The 21,310-nt window shown below is 45.2% G+C and overlaps 1 protein-coding gene across 1 annotated transcript in view; it reads right to left on the bottom strand.

Annotated features, from left to right (window-relative positions):
- Nucleotides 1–19,499, bottom strand: part of Clnk (cytokine dependent hematopoietic cell linker) — a 169,013-nt gene extending 149,514 nt beyond the window's left edge. Inside the window, exons 1-2 of the mRNA XM_034635913.2 lie at nucleotides 19,465–19,499; nucleotides 10,693–10,849 (exon numbers count right to left, since the gene is read on the bottom strand). Of these exons, the coding sequence (XP_034491804.2) occupies nucleotides 10,693–10,849; nucleotides 19,465–19,499 (192 nt within the window). The remainder of the gene's footprint in view (nucleotides 1–10,692; nucleotides 10,850–19,464) is intronic.
- Nucleotides 19,500–21,310: the final 1,811 nt, after the last annotated feature.

Consider the following 21,310-nt stretch of genomic DNA (forward strand, 5'->3'; position numbering starts at 1 on the left):
ACAGTACTTTTGGTCTTGTTGAATAAGTCTGATCTTCTAGGCTCAGTGGTCAGGAAGGTGTTCCAGGCCAGTGGAGCACCACGTGCAGGGCTGTGAAGATGCTAGATTGTTCTGGGTGCCGTGACAGCTTTGCAGGGTTTGGTAGGACCACAGAAGCCAGCAGCGTGGATATTGGAGGCACATGGAAAAGAGGAGGGCCCATTGCATGGTGATGGCCAAAGATCGGGCATGCCTAGGGATGGGATTTGGCCAGTAACTGTGGCAAAGTTACTGAAGTGCTGGACTGAGCTCCAGATCCTCTGATACCCTGTGCATCACCCCACAGCACATCCCCTCTTCTTATATTTCTAGCTTGGTCCTGACAGCAGGGACAGGAAAGGGAGCTGCTAGGCTTTCACTCACAAGTGGTCCTCTGTGGGCAGCCTAGAGCATCAAGTTCATGGCTTTCTTTGGAAGTTATCACCTCCACTTGAAACTTTGCCCATATGATACAATGTACATTGAATACTCCAAGAGTCCTGGACTGGAAGTTGGGAAACTCTGTCTAGTTTGAGTGCTGCATTATGTAGCTGTGTGACCTAGAAGAGTGTTCAGTCTCTTCTCATTTATTAGTGGTAGTATCAACATCTCTTTTTTGCAGTATTAACTGTGAAATAAGCTGATGCTTTATGCATTTTTATGCAGAAAATGTCTTACGAACTAAAGCACTTTATGAAATATGGACATACAATTACTGGTATAATAAGCTTTGCAAGTTGCTTTAACATCTTTCATATTATGTTTGATCATTAACAAGAATTTTTGGATATTACTTCTTGGAGGGGTTAAATTCTTGGTTATGGTTAAATAAGAGAAATTGCCCACCCCTAAAAACATCTATCACTTTAGAATTCTTGTTACTCCATTCATTACCTTGAATGCATTAAGTAGCGCTGAGATGGAATAACATAAGTTAGTCTTCACGGAGGACACCCTGTGTGCCTGGCTCTTAGCCAGCTGTATGCAGAGCAAGGGAATCAGGAGATACAGAGCAGTTCTTTCCAAGACTTACTGCCTCTGATCAGTAAGGTAGGAAGGTGGCCAACCCTCACCCTGACACCCACTGTGTGGCTTTGAACAGATTACTGGCGCTCTCTGGGCCCTGATTTCTTCATCTGACATATGAACAAGTTGGACCAACAATATTCTTCCAGCTCAAAATTCCATGAAATAGTTACCTTAAAAAAACTACAATCCATCCACATCTGATAACAGCAAAAAAAGTTGTTTTAAAATTCAGAAACACACACACACACACACACATCTTTTTGTCTTCTCCAATACAACTCCTCACAAAATAAACCTTCAGAGATTCAGAGGCCTCTGCCAAATTGCTACCTCATAGGACAGAGTGCAGCTGGGGGGAATCCCTACATTTTACCTACGTGCAATTTGACTTGTGTCATCTATGTTTAAAAAAAAAAATCAAGGAGATATTCTATTTGGCTTTTGAGAGGTTTGAGATATCCATTGTATGAGAATAGTTTTTAAATATTTTAAAGAGAACGCGAACTTTACTGGCATTGTAAAAAAACAAAATTTGGGGTGTTAGAGACCCATACCAGAGTCTGTTTGGCCACATGGGGTCATCAGCAAGACAAAGTGGAGCTCAATTGTTTAGTAAAGGATGTGGTGAGAATTTGAGCCAGTCAGGAAGCGTTTTGTGTCCACGGGTTTTATGAAGATAATCAAGTACAGAAAAGATAAGGCCCTTCCCTTCCTGCACTTTTCAAAGAAAAGGGATGAGCAATGATCAGCTGCTCTGGTCCCTAACCCCTGCACTAACCCCAAAGGATTTGTTTTTTTCATCTTTATTTTATTCAAAACCAAACTGACACTTGCATTAAGTAATTGGCTTTGCATGGCACGTTTAACCAGCTGGCACTTCAGTTACAGGGTCCCTGCCACCTCTGAGTTATGCTTTGGGACAACTGCTTGCTGATTTGGAGACTGTTTGCTTATCTGTAGAATGCGGGGGTGGGCACAATCTCTTATGAGGATCATGTGAGAAAATGAGTTCTGAGACACGAGGACGTGGGGATTAACACTAACTCGGACTGCAAGAGTAACTAAATGCCTTGGACCACTCCTAGGTTTGTGTCTCCAGGAAGGATAGGTGTGTATGGGGTTGTTCACAGCTGCTAATTGCACCATGCAGAATTACTTGGGAGCTTTAAAATTTAGAACACCCTGGAAAATCTGATTCAGTTGACCTGGGGAGGAGCCCAGGTCCAGCCGTTAAGTGCCTCAGCTATTGTAACAGGCGGGGAGGCCCCAGGGAGAAAGCAGAGCATCCCTGACTTCTGTCTTATGTCCATCTGCCCAGCATCACTCACGGATGTCTTCTCACCAAACAGGCTGGTGTTTCTTATTCTCAGGTAAAATGTCAAATAATCACTCGTTCATTTGCCTTCTGTCTCAAGCCCATGAAAACCAGAAATTCAGAAAATGCCACTGATTGTAAAGAGACCTCCTTCCGTTCAGAATTATTTCTGAGTTGACCTTGAGCTTTAAAAAATTCACCACATCCAAATATTCGTAGACATGGATGAGAGGGGGAAAGATATTATTCCTGGTTTATGGAGACACAATATGTGTACCTCTTTATGGGGCAGAGTATGATCATCTGATACATGTATATGGTGTGCAATGTTCAAATCAGAGTGCCTAATACATCTCCTTCAGCTCTCATCATTTCTGTTTATGGGGAATTCTCGTGGTCTTCTGATGGGAAAGGTTTCTAATTACACAGAGATTTTTCAGATCTGATCTATAGGTAAGGAGGAAGTGAAATCCAGGCTTGTGAAACTTAAAAGGAAGCGTTCGTGTATTCTACAATTATTTATTGAGGATCTACTATGTGCTGGGCACATTCCAGATACTAGGAATTAGAGGCCATGGAGCGAGTCCCCTGTGCTCACAGCCAGTGCTCCCTGGTGCTGTAAATGGCCACGTGGACAGAGATGAAATACAGCTTTGCATGTAAGAGAGGTAAGTAGAGAGTCGCTGGCACACAGAGGGAGGTATTTTCCAAGCCAGCCCACTTAGCTTCCTACGGAGCCAGCTCGTCTCAGCGTCCCCCCAAGAATTCACCCCAGCCTCAGGGCCAGCATGACAGCAGGGATGAAGGAAGCAGGTCTTCCAGCTGAGGAGCACCCCTGGCCCCAGTCTGTGGGTCTTTCTCCAGGGACCTCAGGATCTGCTCAGGCTGAACAACTCTAACATGCTCTTGTCTTGACTCTCACCCGGGAGCAGGTGTGTCTCAGCGGAGAGGAAAGTCTCATTGTGTTTTCTACCTTCACCTTCTATAGGGATCAGGACCTTCACTTCCCTTTCTCTCCCCGGTTAGCCTCAGAAATAACAAGCAAGCCTGGCTTTCCTTGTCAAAGACAGGTGACACCACGGCACCAGCCATCTGTCAGTCCCACTTGTGGAACCCAGATTTACAGCAGGGCACTTGGCACAAAAGATATCATATCAGAGTTGGCTTTGCCATGGTGGAGCTGGAAAGTGCTCCTGAGGGTCTCGAGAGCAGACTGCACCTCATCTTCAGGACCCATGGTCAGGGTGGGACTAGGCAGGAAGAGACAGTCAGGTGGAGTGCTAAGGAGGTGCAAAGGGACCCCATCCCTCAGGGAGTCCACTTGGAGAGGCTGTCTCTTTTCATGCATTTATCCAATAAGGAAGAATGCCACTGTACTGAGTGTCAGGTGCCAAAGCACACGTAATTGCAAATGTCATCCTGGCTGCTGAAATTGCCTGACTGTGAACCAGGCTCAAAAACTCAGGCCAAAGAGCCAGAATATGTTCATGATTTATTTTGGATCAGAAATATATGCTTCCATTTCAACAGCAGAGTTCCCACAGACTTCACAGACCCTGATCTGGGGCTCCTGGGGACACTCCTCAGGTAGGAGAAGAGTCGTGTCAAAGGGTGCACAGCACAGCTGATGTTCCAAGAGCAGCATCCCTGACTTCAGTATCCACTTTGGGCAAACCATTTTGGTCTGGAGGTGATGGTCCCAGTGATCATATTTGGTTAGCTCATTAAGTACTTAGTTTGTGGGTTGAAAAAATTTTATAAAGATAATGGATTTGATGGATAAAAACCTTAGTGGTTTTTTGAATAAGCAGAAAACTAGAATTAAGGAAACAAGGATATATGTGGAAGCATGCTAAAGATTTCTAAAGAGTGTGTATATTAGATCTGATGTTAAAGCCAGGGTGTCTGCTTTTGAGCTTGAAGCCTGACTGGATCCTCAGTGAATGTGTTGGGAGGCAAAGGCGAGTTGTACAAATGGATTGGGTTTTGGTGCGGATCTTAATCCGAAAATAATTAATACCCTTATGGAATCATAAGCAGTTTAAACAATTGAAAATGTGTAACTCAACAAATCGCGTTGTCTTGTTATCCTTGAGAACTCTTGTTATCCACTGGGAATTCACCAATGCAATGCCACCAAACTGTGCTTGCAAAGAAACATTTTATCATAAATATTTCTGCCGCATTTTACCTGATCCAAAAATTAATATTTCATGAAGCAAAAACAATGCTTTACAGTAAGCAATTTTTTTCTTCTCAAACATTTCTCATTTATTCCTGGAATATAAAGCTTATAAAAGTACTAGCTTCTGCTTATTTGAAACTTTAAGAAACATCATTATAATGACAATATACCTGACAAGATATAGGAAATGACCAAAAGCAAACTACAAGGTGCTGAAGAAAATGTGTGCATCTGTCAATCAAGAAGGGAAGATGTAGCTGCAGAGCCCAAACTGGGTCAAGGCTGAAGGATAAGGTCTAAATTAAAGCTTGATGCTTTTTTCTCATTAAAACAGGAAAACAAGAAAAGAAACTCAATATAAAATGCTTCCAACACACATCTGATTCTCTCCACACATATCTAACATACCCAAAATGATAGAGTTGAGGAAGAAAGTAACATTTGTATATTTGGGGAAAGGGCCTGTGTGTGTGTGTGTGTGTATATGTGTGTGTGTGTGTGAATTTGTGCACACACTTGCAGGAGCTTTCAGTAAGCATGTTGAAAAGACTTCTGAGATGCAGATATTTATTAATTTGGCTGCAATTCAAAATGATATGTAATTTTCTTCTATTTTCATATCAAAAATTAGAAAGCCACATTTTAGCGATGCTCATACTTAGAAAAAAAATGTATGCTGATTGGATTTCTAATTCTAACCCTGGACAGAGCAATCAGTTAAATTTAATTAAATATAAGACTTAATTTTATTGGATTTCCAATGAGTGGAGGCATTTGAAGTCAAATGGATTATTATTATAGATTTTTTTTCATGGGAATAGAGAAGGCTGCTTTCTCAGTTTTTCTGTTATTAAGTATGGGAGTATTTTTAGAATGATTTTGCAACTGTCTTGGTAACAAGTAACTCCCCTCACATTCCTTAAGGCAATATGCATGTCCATCCATTCGTTACTTGAAATGACTTTGAAAACACCCCTAATGCATTGACACAATCCATAGTTTTTGGGTTTATTACTCTTGGAGCATTTTGTTTTCAAAAGCCATTTCCTTCCCTTCTTCCCTTTGCTATCTAATTCTGCAGAAAGGGTCCCTATACTTCCCTGGGAGAATTTTTCTCTACCCTTTTATTTTGTGTTGTAGTAAACTAGACCCCCTCTTTATCCTCTCCTTTCCGCATTCACCTATTTTGTCTTATATTCATTTCTTTCTTTTATCCTACCTTCTTTTTCTTCTTCCTTCTTTTCATCGGACCTTCCCTCTCTTTGCTTTTAATACAGAAGCTACTTTACTGTGCAGAGAAAATGAAGCGGTGGCAAGTACATTCACTGTCATCTGGCTGTTTATCATCCAGCTGTAGTCTACCAGTAGATTACAGCATGGTGTACTTGTGATGTTCACCTAGATCTTAATGAAGTGGTTGCTTAATTTGGCTTTAGGACTTACCTCTGCCTCACCCCTGTTTTCATGAGTCTTTTATAAATGATGGCAGAATCCCACTGCCTAAGGGTGTGACCGCTAGCCCTAAATCAATCAGAACATTCTCACTGTGACTTAGTGTGTATTAAGTGATTAGCACTTGAGGTGTACTGAAATTGTAGGGAAAGAAAGGCAGAAGAAGATGGGCTAAGACTCAGGGCTAGACTGCTGAAGACCCTACCTGCTCCACAGATAGTAAAAGCCAATGGCAAAGGCAATATAGCAATGCATTCTTTCAATACTATTAATTAAGCACCTGCTGTATGCTGGTTATTTTCTGCATAGCTGTTTCATGATATGAGCCTGGAAGAGGTTTGTGAGAAAATTCTAATCCAAAGAGGAAGTAAGAAAGCCCAGGTGTTCTAATTCAGACTGGATCAAGAGGAGCCTAATTTATGAGAGTAATAATGGTAATAATAATAATTCCATTTACTGTATACCAGAAGCCAAGGTAGCGCATTTTGTTCAATTTAGATTCCATCGTGCGGCAATAATCCAAATGACCCAGATTTTTTCAATACTGAGCGATTCTGTCATTTGGTTCAGGGAGAATTCTTCTGAGCCAAATCTGTCAAGTGAAGAAAACACACAGCATGGATCCCGATGAGATCATCCCTTCCTCTGTGACCTCAAGAACACTTGGAACTTCTGATTTGAGCTTCCTTCAGTGTAATTAACTATTTCTTTGTCCCTTCTTCTACTCAGGATCATGCACCTAGCAAGATGTGAGCGGGCCTTTAACCCCAGCTATGCTGAACTCTCCATGGGTTGTCCAACTTAAGTCTCAGTTTCTCTGGTCTGAAAAAATGGGGATACAAGTGCTTGTACTTCCTCGCTCATGGGATTTGGATTTTGAAGACCAAATGAGATCATAGAAGTTAAAGTCCCTCATAAACTTTAAATCATCATGCAAGTATAATTGAACAAATAGTTATTGGGCTGTTTCTATGAAGATGCTGAGGATCTGAAATTGGCAAGGGAAGTGTTCAAAAGCAATTTCTATGATTTTTCACATAATCTTAAAATTTTCAGAGGGTCATCTAAGAAATTTTAAGACACCTCCAAGGCTTTGCTAGATGACTGATAAAAATATATACAAATATGATGAGATTTGCTTTTTGTAAAAATCACCCTAAAATAAAACTTCTCTAGGTCTAAAATCTTAAAAAGAGCAAAAGGTAAAAAACATCTACTGAAGGTATATATGAATATAAAATAAGATCATGATTATAATGCTAACAATAATAATCATAGCCATTATCATGTATTTTGCACTTAATAGTCATTACGACATGTGTTTTTTTTTCATGCTAAATTTCTTCTTTAATCACAGATCTGAAATTTCGTTGTAAAATGAATACATGAAGAATGCATGAAGTACTGAGGGGTTAAATGACTTGCCTGAATTCCTACTCCTAAGTGTCTGAATTCAAACCCAGGCTATCTATTTTTCTGACTGGATGGGTGGTGTGGTGGAAAGAATTTGGAAACAGAGGAAGAGGTGGGTGGGAGGAATGTGAAGATGGCTTCATAAAATGTCCATATAGGTGGAGCTGACCAGGAGATTCCCCAGTCCTGCCCGTGTGTGAGGAGGCCTACACATTTGTGGGCTGAAACCATCTGTATATAGTCAGTGCTGAGTCAGACTGGCCCTGGGTGCCTTCCAAGGCATTGGCTACCAGTAGTAGCTCAGGACACCCGGCTCTTGCAGTGACAGTTGTGACTCTGCTTACCAAGTACCTCCCGCTAGAAATTTGTTATCCTGAGAGCAAACATGCCAATCATCAGAACTCATGACTCGAATCCGGTTTGAATGAAGTAACAACTCATGTATGTAAAGGCCAGAACGCTAGATAGGAACAACCGCCTGCACTCTATCAGCATGAAATGGAAAGTATGAGTCTGCGAGGGCATCAGCACCATATAAAAAATAGGATCTTGGGATTGAGGTGGACCTGGATGCCATTCGTCTTATTCTCTGATTTACTGTGTGGCATAGACAAGGTATGGAGTCTCTTCTAAAAAGGAAGAATAAGTATATATATTAAAATCTGAGAAACACTGAGTAATCAATGTCTGACACATATCAAGCCCTCAAATGGCCATCTGCAAATCAAAATTATATGAAGGACATGATTCAAATTAAGCATAATAATTAGGATGATTCTCAAAGTACTCTGTCACTAAAGTAACAACAACAAAGATTACCAAAAAAAAAAAAAAAAAAAAAAAAGCCCTGTGGTAGCTTTTTTCCACTGTTCTTTTTTTCGTGGTTATTTTATTTTTTGAATTGTAATACTTAGCTTGATGCTTCTCAGTTTCAGTGATAACTTGCTTTGCACTGGAAATTTTTTGTTGAGTCTGTTTAAATCTTAAATACGAGTAGATCCAACACATATCTCTCTGTTTAATAATTTAATCCCATTGCACATTCTCTCTTTCCCATGCTTGGAGGGCTAGGCACAGCCTGGAGGGACTCTGCAGAACTCTGACCTTGGCAGAACGTGGCTGTGGGTTGTGGTGGGGATGCGACTGGTTTAAGGTAGTAGTATGCTCTAGATCTAGCTCTTACTTGCCCTGTGACCTTGGCGCAGTGCTGCCCAGCTGCCATTCACCCACCTGCTGAGCATCTGTTCTGTATCCAACATTGTTGTATTACCTCTCAAACTCACAGTACCTCACAAAGTGTACTATGCCAACCAGTTTCAAATTAAAAATCACCAAAGCAGCAAAAAGAAGATCGGAGAGATTCAGCCATTTACCCAAAGCCACGCAAACCACATGCTTGATTCATATCCAGTTTTGATTGATCTCAAAGCCCTTTCTCTTTCCATCTTACCATGCTGTACACTGCCATCAACTTCTTGGAGACTCAGTTTCAACATCTCTCGACTGATATAATACATGCTGTCCTGCTTCATCAGGTTGTTAAGATCATTAAGTGAGAAAACATGTCCTCAAAGGCTCTGGAGACTGTACAAAGCTATGCAACTGTGGTATACTATGATTCTCTAATGAGATTATTAAAATATTCATACATCTGGTGTGTATTAATAAACCCCACAGTAATTGTGGGCATGTTTTAATGAATAAGGTCAGAGTTGATCTGAGGTGAGGAAGGAGAAGTAACAGAGAAATAGGCCAATATTTATTATGTATGTACTGTCAAGTACATGCTATATTCTATATAATATTTCTTTTAAATATCATATTATCGAGTCTAAATAATTCTCCATGTAAGTCTAATGTGATCTGGTTCCATTACAAAGATGCAGGGATCCAGGAGCAGAGATAAAGAAAGATGCCTGGTCCCAGGGGCAGTTATGACCCTGACTGGCTCGGTCAGGCATTGAATCCTAGTCTTCCAAGACAGGAGTTGGCTGATGGCAAAGTGGGGCCAGAAATGGGCTCTCCAGGGTCGGCCAGATGGTAAGGAAAGTTGCAGCTTTTGGTTTCAGCATGGCTTGTGTATGGAGTCTTCCACAAGGACTGTCTCCGTGGAGAGCGGAAGCAGAAATGCCACCATTAAGGTGTCCAATGTCAAAGACCAACCACTCCAGGCCTGAGGTTCAAGAATGAGCTCTATGAAGCCGCACACAAACAGCCCACTACCCCTGTCAATCAGCTTTCGGGGAGAAGCAGTTTAGACTTGGATTCTGGTACTGAATTCATTACTGTCTGGGAAAACTTGAACATGTTGCTTGGACCCCTCAAATTCTTCATCTATGAAGCAGGGAAAATAATAGCGAGCACTCAAAGTCAAGGACAAGGGTAGGTGGGCTCACACACTTGGTATGGCTGGAAGGAGCCATTTTCTCTTAAGCTTCTCAGAGAATTTCTGAAGCTCCACCATTGCTCTGGTAGGTCTTCAATTAGCCAGACTTACCAATGCCTTCCTGATCTTTGAACTGACACTGGACACCATCATAGGAGCCTCAGGTAAGAGACTATGGTGAAAAACAACTAAGTGGCTATGAAGGAGGGGCAGTCCTGCCGGTAGCATCTTAAATCAGATTGCCTCTGATGACACTCTCCTTTCTCTCTCACTCACTCCACTTTATTTGTTCTCTCTGAGAAAAACCTGGAGGAGAAGCCTCCTGGCACCACTGGAGGGCAAGCATTTCATCCCAGCTTTAATCTCACCCTCGAGTCTTCGCCCTGAGAGGGGAAGGATTCTGCCTGATTCCAAAGTGTACATTTCCCACACCAAAGCCCATAGAGAAATGTGTTAACTTAGAAGATAGAAAATGCCTTTCCATGGGGCTCTGGGAGTCAGCCTCTGCTTTGAGCAACCTCTTTTGACTTGAGGCTGCCTTCCTGGGGTCTGTCCTAATGAAGGTCAGCCCAGAAAGCCTGCAAATCACCTGGTCTTTAGGCTTTAGCAGCACACAGTTGGGGGTCCAAGCTCTGGGAAGAGCAGATTTCAGTCTTTTAATTTTTTTTATAGGTGGGCATCTTGAAGCCTTTCCCTGCAAGATGAAGGGGACCCTAGGGCCCTGGCTAAGGGAGCCATTGTCCTCTTGGGCATTTGATGCTATAGAGGAGGCCCAGGCTCTCATGTTAGGGAAGGCTTTTCTTGTTTGGTGTGGCTCTCTTTCCTTAGGATCATTTATAGCAGGGAGGTGACCGTGAGTCCCCCACGCAGAAGCAGCTGGCCTGTTTGGTTTACCTGAATAGCCTGCAGAGTACCAGGAGCCCAGGATTGCAGTGTCTGTGGCCCATGAGGGGGCCCCGCAGCAGCATAGTGCAGAACCCAGGGAGCTGGGGGTCCGTCAGGGAGGGAGTCCGATTGTTCTTCGTGCTGAGCGGGGTCCTTCTGCAGAAACCTTCTCAATTGTCCGTTTTAGTTTTGATTTCCTGTGAAATGAGGTCACAGACCTGGGGAGGCGTGACCTGTGGACAGGCAGGACTTCCTCTTCTTGAGATGAAGTACCACAAATGAAGGTGTGAGAAGCTGAGGTCTCCCAATCCAAAGCTGTCCTTACAGGGACACAGTGGTGGTTGGCGACTCTTCACAGTCACCAGAATGTCCTGCTGGGCAGCACTCACACCTAACAGCGGGGCTTCCCTGGTTCTTTCAGGTGCAAACTGCATTCATTCACCTTGTGATCTGACGGCTTCCTAAGCTGTCCAAGTCGCATGCACCAGACCCCTCAGAGAGAACACAGGGACTGGGAAACGAAGTGCCTGGCTCTTATTCTTGCTGTGTTCATTATTAGCTATGGGTTCATTTATTTCTCAAGTAATTCTCTTGTCTTTGATGGAGAAATAACAATACTTATATTTCAGAATTATTTTAAGAAATGGACGCAGTCGTGTAAATAAAGTCACATAGCACTATTTTCATCACAGACTAGGTGCTTAATATACTTTAATTTCTTTCTGCCTGACCTTGATACTTTAAAGAGGGCCTCACCTGTGCCTATCACCCTCTTCTGGGTACTTGTCAACTCCATACTTTAGTTTTAGATAAATTGATGTTATGGATGTTGTATTCCAATAACAAACCCCCACAGTATTTATAGTAAATTAAAAGGCACTTCATTTGTTGGGTAAATAACCCTAGTTTGGTTTTAAAAGACGGTACTGAACTAAGCAGTCCCTGAATGTGAATTATGTGCCAGGTACTGGTGTGTCAAGCAACTTAAGAACATTTCCTTATGAGCTGGCTGAGCAAGTAATCTTATTCCTAGCCATGTGACAAAACATTTTTAATCACATTTTGTAATTTCACTTTTATCAATTAGCTTTTGTTGCACTTGGGGCTTAACACAATAACCATGTCATTAGTTCACCCTTGTGTGGGTCACTCAGTCGGTTTGCTTCATCTAGAGTGAACCCGGACAGAGACCTTTTAAGAGGTGGATGCAGAAGAGTTGATTATCACCTTTATTGACAAATAGTCTAAAAGCTGGAGTTCACGTCTAGTCAGTGTCTGGACTGTAATGATATTCCAAGTCTTATTTTACCAAGGAAGAATAGAAGATTGTTTGGTAGAGCAAGAAAGTGGCTAGTAGTAGAGGTGATATTGATAGTTTCTTTTCTGGACTATCATGCATGCATCATCTATTATCTATGAATTATTTATTATATATCTAGCATTCCAATACTACTGAAAATACCACTGGGTGAAAGACCTATCTGAGTCCTCATGGAGTTTAGAATCTAGAATGAAATATAAATGAATGAACTTCACATACATCTGGACTACAAGCTGCGGTAAATGCAAGAGTTGGGCCTGCTGGGACAGTCATTCATAAACCAGTTGTTGAGCCCCTCTACCTGCTATTTGCCAGGCCCTGGGCTAGGTGTGGGGATATGGAGTGGAGAAGAAAAATGATGTCCCAAATCCCAAGGAGCTAAGAATCGAGCAAGGTGAGAGGTATTGGGCAGGAAACAATGATCAAGAGGTGCGCTCTGGGGTGGGAATCAAGAGGGGCCGGTGCCTGTGGGAGGCTAGTCCATCCTCCACTCAAGGTTCATGAAGGACTTCCCTCTGGGAGGCGACCAGGAAGCTAAAGTCTGTAGGAAGAGCAGGAGATTGTAGAGCAAAAGAGAGGGAAAGAAGGAAAAGAGAGAAGGAAAGGAAGGGAGGGGAGAAAGAAGGAAGGAGATACAGAAAGAGGGAAGGCAGCAGGACAGAGAAGAGGGGGACAGGGGAGGGACGGAGTAGGGTGCCATGGGGCAACACTCAAGGCCAAGGGGGCCGTGTCGGGTGCCTGGGTGGGAGAGGGCGCAGCTCACTGCAGGAGCCTCACTGCAGAGAAGGCAGGGAGAGTGGGGGGCACAGGCCTCAAGCTCCCCACGTCCACGGCCACCCACTGGCTCCAACTGACCTCTTCCTCTCACTGCTGCTGTCCCTCGTTCCACCGTCAGACAGGCCCCTTGCATTTGTTTTGTGTTGGTTCCTTCAGGAACTCGAGCCCCTCGCCCCCTCACTCCACCTCCCCCCTGCACAGCCATGGACCTTGAGTCATAGGAGGGTGACAGGGACGATCGGAGGTGTCTGGGTCACGATTGTCCAGGGTGTTTCTGAGAGGCCACCTGGTCGAGCAAGGCAGCTGGCCCTTCTGTGGGCCACGGGAACCACAGCTTCTGTAGGAGGAGTGGCGAGGGCTCGGGGCTTCCCTCCTGCAGGGTCCGGTTCTGTGCCTGGCATGTGCCTCACAGCAGCTCCCTTGTTTCCCTGGGCCTCCCCTGAAGTGCCACTGGGGACATGGGGCCACCAGTCACCACTGACGGATGAAGATAGGCTGCATCTGTCGTAGAGGATGTGAGGTGTTGAACGTTCAGGGTTGTGAGTGGGTCTGGGCTTGACTTAGTGTTTGTTGTTCTTGCTTTCTGGCCAATTCACTCAGGGCATGAAACTCTAGAGTAGATCAAGTGGAAGAATTACAGGGAGAAGAAGAAAGGAGGAAAGGAGGAGGAGGAGGGGGAGGAGGAGGAGGAGGAGGAGGAGGAGGAGGAGGAGGAGGAGGAGGAGGGGGAGGAGGGGGAGGAGGAGGAGGAGGAGGAGGGAAGGGGAAGGGGAAGGGGAAGACCACTGAACAAGATGTTTAGGGCCAATCGTATTCAGGTAGGTTCACAGTTTGGGGAGTGGCTGGGAAAGAAGGAGGCTGACCCTCCGTGTCCTGTCGGGAGGCTGCAGGGTAAGCCCAGTCAGCTTTGGGATTACACTGGTTTAGTTCAGATCCTGCCCAGCTCCACTTACTGAATGAATTTAGGCAAGTTATCAAACGCGACCAATTTTCTCATCTTTAAAAAGGGTGTAACGTATCAGCCTCTCAGCATTAGTAAAGGCATGAAATTATAAAATCATCTTGCAAACGCAGGTAGAGGCATACAGCAGCATCCTGGAGCTCATTCAAACAGGAGACATTTGCATTTTTTTTTTTTCAACTTCTACTGTGAGTTTCATGCACATGAAGAGAAACTGACATTTTAATCTAGACTTTAAAAGTCATTTTATTTTTAACCTTTTAAATTTTGAAATGATTATAGACTCACCAAAAAAAAAAAAAAAGATGAGGAGAAAGCAGAGTCCCCTCAGTGCCCCCTTCCTGGCTCCACCCGGGGAACCGTCTCGTGGATAAACATGCTGTGCAGAAGCGGATTCAGTCCTCATACGCTTCCTCTCTGAAGGGAGGCCATGGGCTGGGGGAGCGAATGGCCAGCCCGGCCTGACCGCACCACTTCCCGCTGTGCCTGCTCTTGCAGATTCTTCTCCAATTTTTTTGAACAAGATAAATTCAGGTGTTAAAAGGAATCCCGGCTGATGCTGGGCGGACATCCCGGTGCCCGGTGGTGTTTGGTTTCCTCTTTTCAGCTGGTAGTGACAGCCAAGTGCAGGCTCCTGTCAGGCAGCTGGTCTCAGGCCGATGTCACGGGCTGGGTTTGGACCCCACAGCACACCCCCGACACAAAGGGAGAGCCGGCAACAGCTCTGGAGGAGGCTGTGTTGTTTGCTTTCTAGATTCCTACTCGAGAGTGCTGTCTCCTACCGTGGGTCCAAACCACACGTTGGTAACCAATGACACGAGAGCTCCTGAGTGGAGCCTGGCTTAATTGGCGCTAGCATTTCCGACTTATTAAAGTTAAGCACCTGTTTGTCACTGGTGCCTCAGGCATTTGGCCCCTGGGCCCCTGAGAGGGGCTCGGCTCCTCATCTGCATTCCTTCTCCTTTAGGAGGCATGTGGGATGCTCCGCACTCTGGGCTGACAGCGTTCTCCTATTCATGTGCGTGTGATGAACATTTTTCCAAGGGGTGTCTCTGCTGGATTTTAGACAGGCTCAACTCAGTGGCTCTGTGACACCAGTGGGACAATTTTTATGACTGCTAAGGAAGAGTTTCCTGAGAAAAAGCTCAAAATAGAAACCAGTCAAATGCATCTAGTTGTCTGGGGCACTGTGGGGGTGTTCCATGGGGGCCCGTTATCTCTGGCAGGGATCCTCGGTGTTCCCCAATTCCTGCTCCAACCACCCTGACAGAGGCCTCCCACAGGAAGGAAGAAGGCATCGTGGGTGAAGAGGTCCCTGCGGGAGCACCCGTCACAGAGGAGGGGAGATCATTCTGAGCACCACAGTCTTCTGATTTTGCATTTATTTCCGAGACTGGTTTTGTTTCATTCATGTCTGAGTTCTTCAATCACGGAAGGAGAGGAGATGATACAGAAAGAGCCCTTCCCTAAATTCTCTGCCTTGAATTCCTTTGATGTTCCCAATTCTTCATTCACAGAAAGGATAGGCAGGTTATCAATGAATACATCTCCATGGATTACAGAGTCATTGCTGACTGCAGAGGGCCTGCTGAGGATAACCCAGCATCCTCTGTGACTGTCATGGGCACTTCACAGACACGTGCAAAGGGGCCTCCGTGCTAGGGTCATCCTTGCTGTCACCCACCTGAAAGCAGGATCACAGCCCCTGGTGATAGCTTAGTTCACCCCTCCATCCCCTCTCAACGTTGGCACCAAGAGGCTGAAGTACATAAGCAGTTCTGTCCTACTGACACCGTGGGGACAGGTGGTGGCAACGGCTACTGTACCTGAATGCCAGTGACCCATGGAGCAGGGCAGCACCACGAAGGGATGACACAATAGAGAATGGCAGGTATAGGGGTGGGGGTCTTTGTATAAGGTGGTCTGAGATGGAATCTGTGTGAGACAACATTTGAGTTGAGGTCTGAGAGATGAAAAGGACCCAGCCAGGGGTTGCCCTGGAGGAAAGAGACTTCCAGGCCTACTAATCAGTTTTCACTACTGTGAAAAAATACCAGAGGAGATCAACTTAAAGGAGGAAAAATTTATTTCATAGTTTCAGATGTGTCAGTCCACAGTGGGTTGGTCCCATGGTTGTGAGCTTGTGGTGAAGTGGAAGGAACTTTGTAATAGGGAGGATGTGGTCATGAATGTTCACCTTATGGCAGCCAGGAAGGACAGAAACACACACACACACACACACACACACACACACACACACAGAGAGAGAGAGAGAGAGAGAGAGAGAGAGAGAGAGAGAAGAGGGATAAGATATTGTCTCCAAAAGCATGCTTCCAAGGACCCTCCAATAAAGTTTTACCTCCTACAGTCTCCACCACCGCCCACTAGTCCATTCCACTATGAATCTATCACTGGACTAATCCACTGATGAGGTGGATCCAGTGATCCAATCATTTCCCCAAGCCCCACCTCTGAACAGGTTGCCCTGGGGACCAAGCCTTCCACACAGCCTTTGGGAGGCAGTCCAGATCCAAGCATAACACCCGGTCAGAGGAGCACCATGAGGAATTCCTTTGCAGGTGTTTATGTTTAAACTAGAAACTTCTTGAAGGTGTCTGTAATTATTCCTCATCTTGGAATCTATTAGAATGCTAAGGCCTCCACTGGCATCACCCAGCAATAGTTAGTTGGCTGAACAACTTTGGTCTAAACCTGTTGTTTTTAAATGAGAAACTGGAGTCCTTACAAGGTGGGGTGGCTGAGTCCCACAGGGAATGGGAGGAAGAACTATGACAGAGGCCAAGTTCAAGTATTTAAGTCAATCTCTTTCCAGTTCAGCATAGCTCTGTCTCCTAATTCCACATGTTAATGACAGGTATAGCTAGCCATTTTTCTTGTGTGGAGACTTGTTTAGACAAATCTGGCTGGGGATGTGACATCATCCACCAAAAAAAAAAAAAAATCTGCTGTGGGTTGTTTGCCAAACACTTTTCCCTGAGGTTAAAAACACGGTAGTATTTTTAAACCATGTGGGCAAAATCACTCCCTCTCCAAGCAGGGACTGAAATCCTTGCCAGGGTTGCTAAATCGGCAGGGCAAAGGGCCCACACCATCTGTCCTCACTCTGGCTGGCTTTAGGTCTTGAAGCAAGACTCAGATTAATCAAAAGGCTGCACAGAGGCTTGCGGAGGAGCCCTGATGGGCCCCAGGTTAGCACTGGGGGATGAGCAAGCTGTGGGAGGGACAAAGAAGGACTCGGAACCCTGGAGAAGGCGGCCAAGGGAGCGCCCTCCTTGCAGCAGTGCCTCAGGCTTCGTGCAGGGGCAGGGCTATAACTGCCCTCCCTCATTCTGTTTCTCTTTCACTTTTTACTTTTTTTCTTTTCTGGAGGAAAAGGGAAGGAAACCAGGAGAATGTTTCTCTCTGGAGAGCGAACAGGGCAATGATCTCTGGCAATGGCGGAGTGACTGACAGCTTTCAAAGGTCTCTATTCTTTGTTTTCCTTCATTTGTATTTTAGCCTAGCATACACAGGCCTTTTACATGATTTTGAGAGGCAAAGACATTAACTTAGAACCCCTGCCGGCCCTGCACATCCAGCCAGGGCAGCTCTGATCTCCACCTTAGATCGATGGCCTTTGCTGGCATTGTGTCCATCCTGAAGGGGAGGTAGCAGAGGTGCAGCAAAGTTAAAAGTCGGGGCAGAGTCCCTGTCAGCAGCTGTTGACCCTGTGACCGAGACAGTATGGCTGGGGTTCTTCCCCAGCCTCCTTCTAAGGAGAACATTCTGCAACCCCCGGGTCTTGAAAGGCGTGCAGGAGCATAGCTCATAATGGTGTCTGAATTGGATCCACACATCAGAAACCCTCAAGATATTTTACAACATCCATACGAGGGTCCTAAGGAAAAGGTCATAAAAAACGGAAAAATGCAGAGCAACGAATTCTAAGGCCCTTTAAGGAGAGAACGGGAAATGTTCTTGAAATGTGTGGGGTTTAGTCTCTCCCCGAATCTGCCACATTGAACACCCCCAGGAACAGAGCTGGTGCTCAATGAATATTAATAAAAGTCTGATAGAAGCTTCACGAGGCCAGGTCTGTCTCTGTATCCACTCAATCTGTTCCCAGCACTCTCAACAGCACTTGCTCAGCCTTGTAAATTAGCAGACAAAAAAGAAAAAGAAAGGGCTAATTAGACTTCCAAACTGGTGCCAAAAGATTTGAATATTAAGCCTCCATATGTTGATAACAGGTCTTAGATGAAGGTTTGGCTCCTGTACTGAGAGATTGCCAAATATGGATTGAGTTCCACCTGAATCAGTTAACCAGGGGCAGGGTTGTCACTGTAGGACCGCTCGTGTTTATGTAATAAAACTTCAGAGGGGAAGCAGCACCCATTCCTGAGCACCCATTCCTGGACCTGCAGAACTGCTGCTTTATCTGGCTGTGTTTGAGCCTTGCACATCCTCACAATGGGTGCCCAAGGGACAATGATGTGTAAAGGCCATGTGATAATGAGTCTACTGGTGTTCATGGAGAAAGACACAGAACAAGAGTTGGGTGTAATTAAGGACTGGATTTGCTCCGTGACGTTTTGGTGCGGAGCCTGTTTTGAGTTGAAATGTGTCTCTTGCAGAGATGTGTTGTAGTCCTAGCTCCCAGAAGATTAGAATGTCACCCGATTTGGAAAGTCTTTGTATATCAATAAAGTTTAAGATGAGGTGGGTCCCAGACAAGATGGCTCATAAGAGGGGAGACAGAGAAAGACAGCAGCTTGTGAAGACTGAGAAACACGGGGAGGAGATGGTCCTGTGGAGATAGAGGCTGGCACTGGAGTGAAGCCGCCCCAAACCAAGGAGTGCCCGGCAACCAGAAGCCAGAAGGGGCAAGGAAGGACCCTCCCCTGAAGGCTTTGGAGGGAGCATGGCCCTGCCAATGCCTTGATTTGAGTATCAGCCCCCAGAATCCTAAGAAAATAAATTTCATGGTTGGAAGTCACCCAGCCTGCAGTTCTTGTTATAGGAGCCCCAGGAGACAGACATAGGACCACCTGTTTGTCACTCGGAAACACCATTAATTTCACAAGCCCTGTAGAAAAACTATTTTCATACTGAAAGACTGACAGTCTGTAGTTACATACCTCTTTTTATTCTCACTAAAACAATTGTTTTTTTAAAAAAAATGTGATTTCAAATTAATTTCCTGAGGTTTCCTAGGGATACAAATAGAACACAGCAAAACTATGTGTTACAGAGTGGGAAGTTCATGGCTGAAATTGTTTTGCAGGTCTGGTGGTCAGAAACCTATGAACAGCAGCTATCCTTTATTTAAATAGCACTTGAGATGATATAGTTGTATATTCTAGGCCTTCCCTAGCATGGTGCGTGGACTTCCTCAGCCTTTGCTATCATTTGTGGTAGAGCTGGGGGGCCATCCATAGGGCCCCACCCTTGACGTGTCCCCCTACAATTGCCATGTCAGACTTCTCAGCAGCATTAGTCCCAGCAACCCAAGAGCAGCCAAGGCACCCCAGTTCTACTTAGCGTCTATTCTACCAGTTGGGCCTAAATATGGCCTTCAGCTAACCAGTTATAACTTAGGGGTCAGAAGAGGGGGAAGGTCACCCTGGAGTCCGGGCCAGGCAGGACTCAGTTCCTCTTGGTGTTGCTGCTCTTTGGCCTTGGCCCTCTGCACAGATCCATCTCTATGGTAGCTGCAGTCTACCCGAGCTGTGGCCGCTCCCGGAGCTGCCCCTCCATGTCTGCTTCCCAGCCTGATGTCCACACCCTCAACCGTGCTGCACTCCCTGCCTTCCGTGAATGATTCCACACACACATGATTGCAAGGAAATCCTGGAGCAAAGCCCCCTCAAGAAAAGTCAGTTGAGCACCTGGGTTTGCAGAGCTACCACAGAGGGTCCAGGCGGGAATCTCTCCGACACTGGTCCCCTGCCAGCTCCCACCTCAAGTTGCCCATGAGGAATTGCTGAGTCCTGGCATGGTTCCCTTAGCTTCTGGAATCCAAGGGTACAAATGCTTGAGAACTGCGGCTCCTTGAGAACTAGCTGTATTTTAAGAGTCTGTGCAGGTGGCTTAGGAGTTGTGTCAGGGTGTCCAGGAATCTTCAGTCCCTCCTCTCTCTTGGGGAACCCAAGAAGCCACAGCAGTGCTTGCAATGAGAACGAGATGGTGGCACTGGGTGACAGTGCGAGTCACTCCTGCAAACAATTCACTTCCTAAGGCCAAGAGTTCAAGGAGGATGGCTTCCGTTCTGAACACACCCTTTATGTAGTTGGGAGGGCCCTGGAGTGTGCTGTGGATCGACTTGCTTTTCATTACTCTCTGCCATTGAGACCAGGCTCCCTGGAAGTGGTAGAGGGACAACGAACCAGGGAGTCACCTCGAAATGGTTTCAAACCCACTTTGGCTTCTCATTTTCTGCAAGACAGCGAGAGGACTACTTAAACTATCTTGATTTGAGCCTACACAGTAGGACCCGGGGCACCTTGTTTTAAATTTTTTTTTGAGTTGTGAAACTAAAATGAAGCTAATTATAAAAGAACCATGAATTTAAAAACTGTGGTTAAGCATCATCATTATTTTCACCCTGTGATTGTCAGAGGGGAACCAAGAGACTGGAGCAGGCTGTCCAGGAAGTGTTGATAATTTCGTGCGGATTTCTGTGACATGAACAGGATGGTGGGGGTAAAAGGGGCAAGAGACCCTTCAGTCTGGGCACTCTAGGAGAGCCGGGAGCAACGGGACACTAGCACTGCGTGGAGGTGAGCGGGGCGCTCCTGTATGCTCTATATGGAAGGTCCCTGGTAGTGATGCTAGTGTCACAGGCAGTGGAGGTTTGCACCAGAGAGCAGTTCAACCAACTTCCAAACCAGCAGTCCTCAGGTTTCACGAACACATCAAACTGGAGAAATTCACAAACATGACTAAATTTCTAGGGGGACTCTGTGGGCGAGGCCTGTACTTTAGTCGGTTCTTTGGCCCTTGTACCTGGAGTAGTATCTAGACCATTATTGTGCTCTCAGTAATTGTTGAATATATAAATCAGTAAACAGATGACTAGTGGGAGAACGAAACGTGACAATACATGTAAGACAATTTCTGTCGTATTTCAGAAAATCTGTGAAGCTAGCTTTGCTCCTGCTATTTTTGCTTTTCTTCTCTCCTGCTTCCATCCACCCGTGCCTTTGTCTCTTGATAGAGCTCTTTCCAAAATTCTTGCATTTATCAGATATTTGCACCCTCCATCCAAAATCTTTTTTTTTTTTTTTTTTTTTTTTGATGGGCACTGAGGCTTGAGCCCAGGGGCTCATAACCACTGAGCCACATCCCCAGCCCTTTTTATGTTTTATTTTTGAGACAGGGTCTCACTAATTTGCTTTGAGCTTTTCTCAGTTTCTTAGGGTCTCACTAAGTTACTTAGGGCCTTGCTAAGTTGCTGAGGCTGACTTTGAACTTGTGATCCCCTTGCCTTAGCCTCCAGAGGTGCTGGGATGACAGGAGAGTGCCACCATGCCTGGCTTCCAGCCAAAATCTCTAAACAAAGGTGAAGA

The sequence above is a fragment of the Marmota flaviventris genome, chromosome 7 (assembly GCF_047511675.1).
Source record: "Marmota flaviventris isolate mMarFla1 chromosome 7, mMarFla1.hap1, whole genome shotgun sequence".
NCBI lineage: Eukaryota > Metazoa > Chordata > Mammalia > Rodentia > Sciuridae > Marmota > Marmota flaviventris.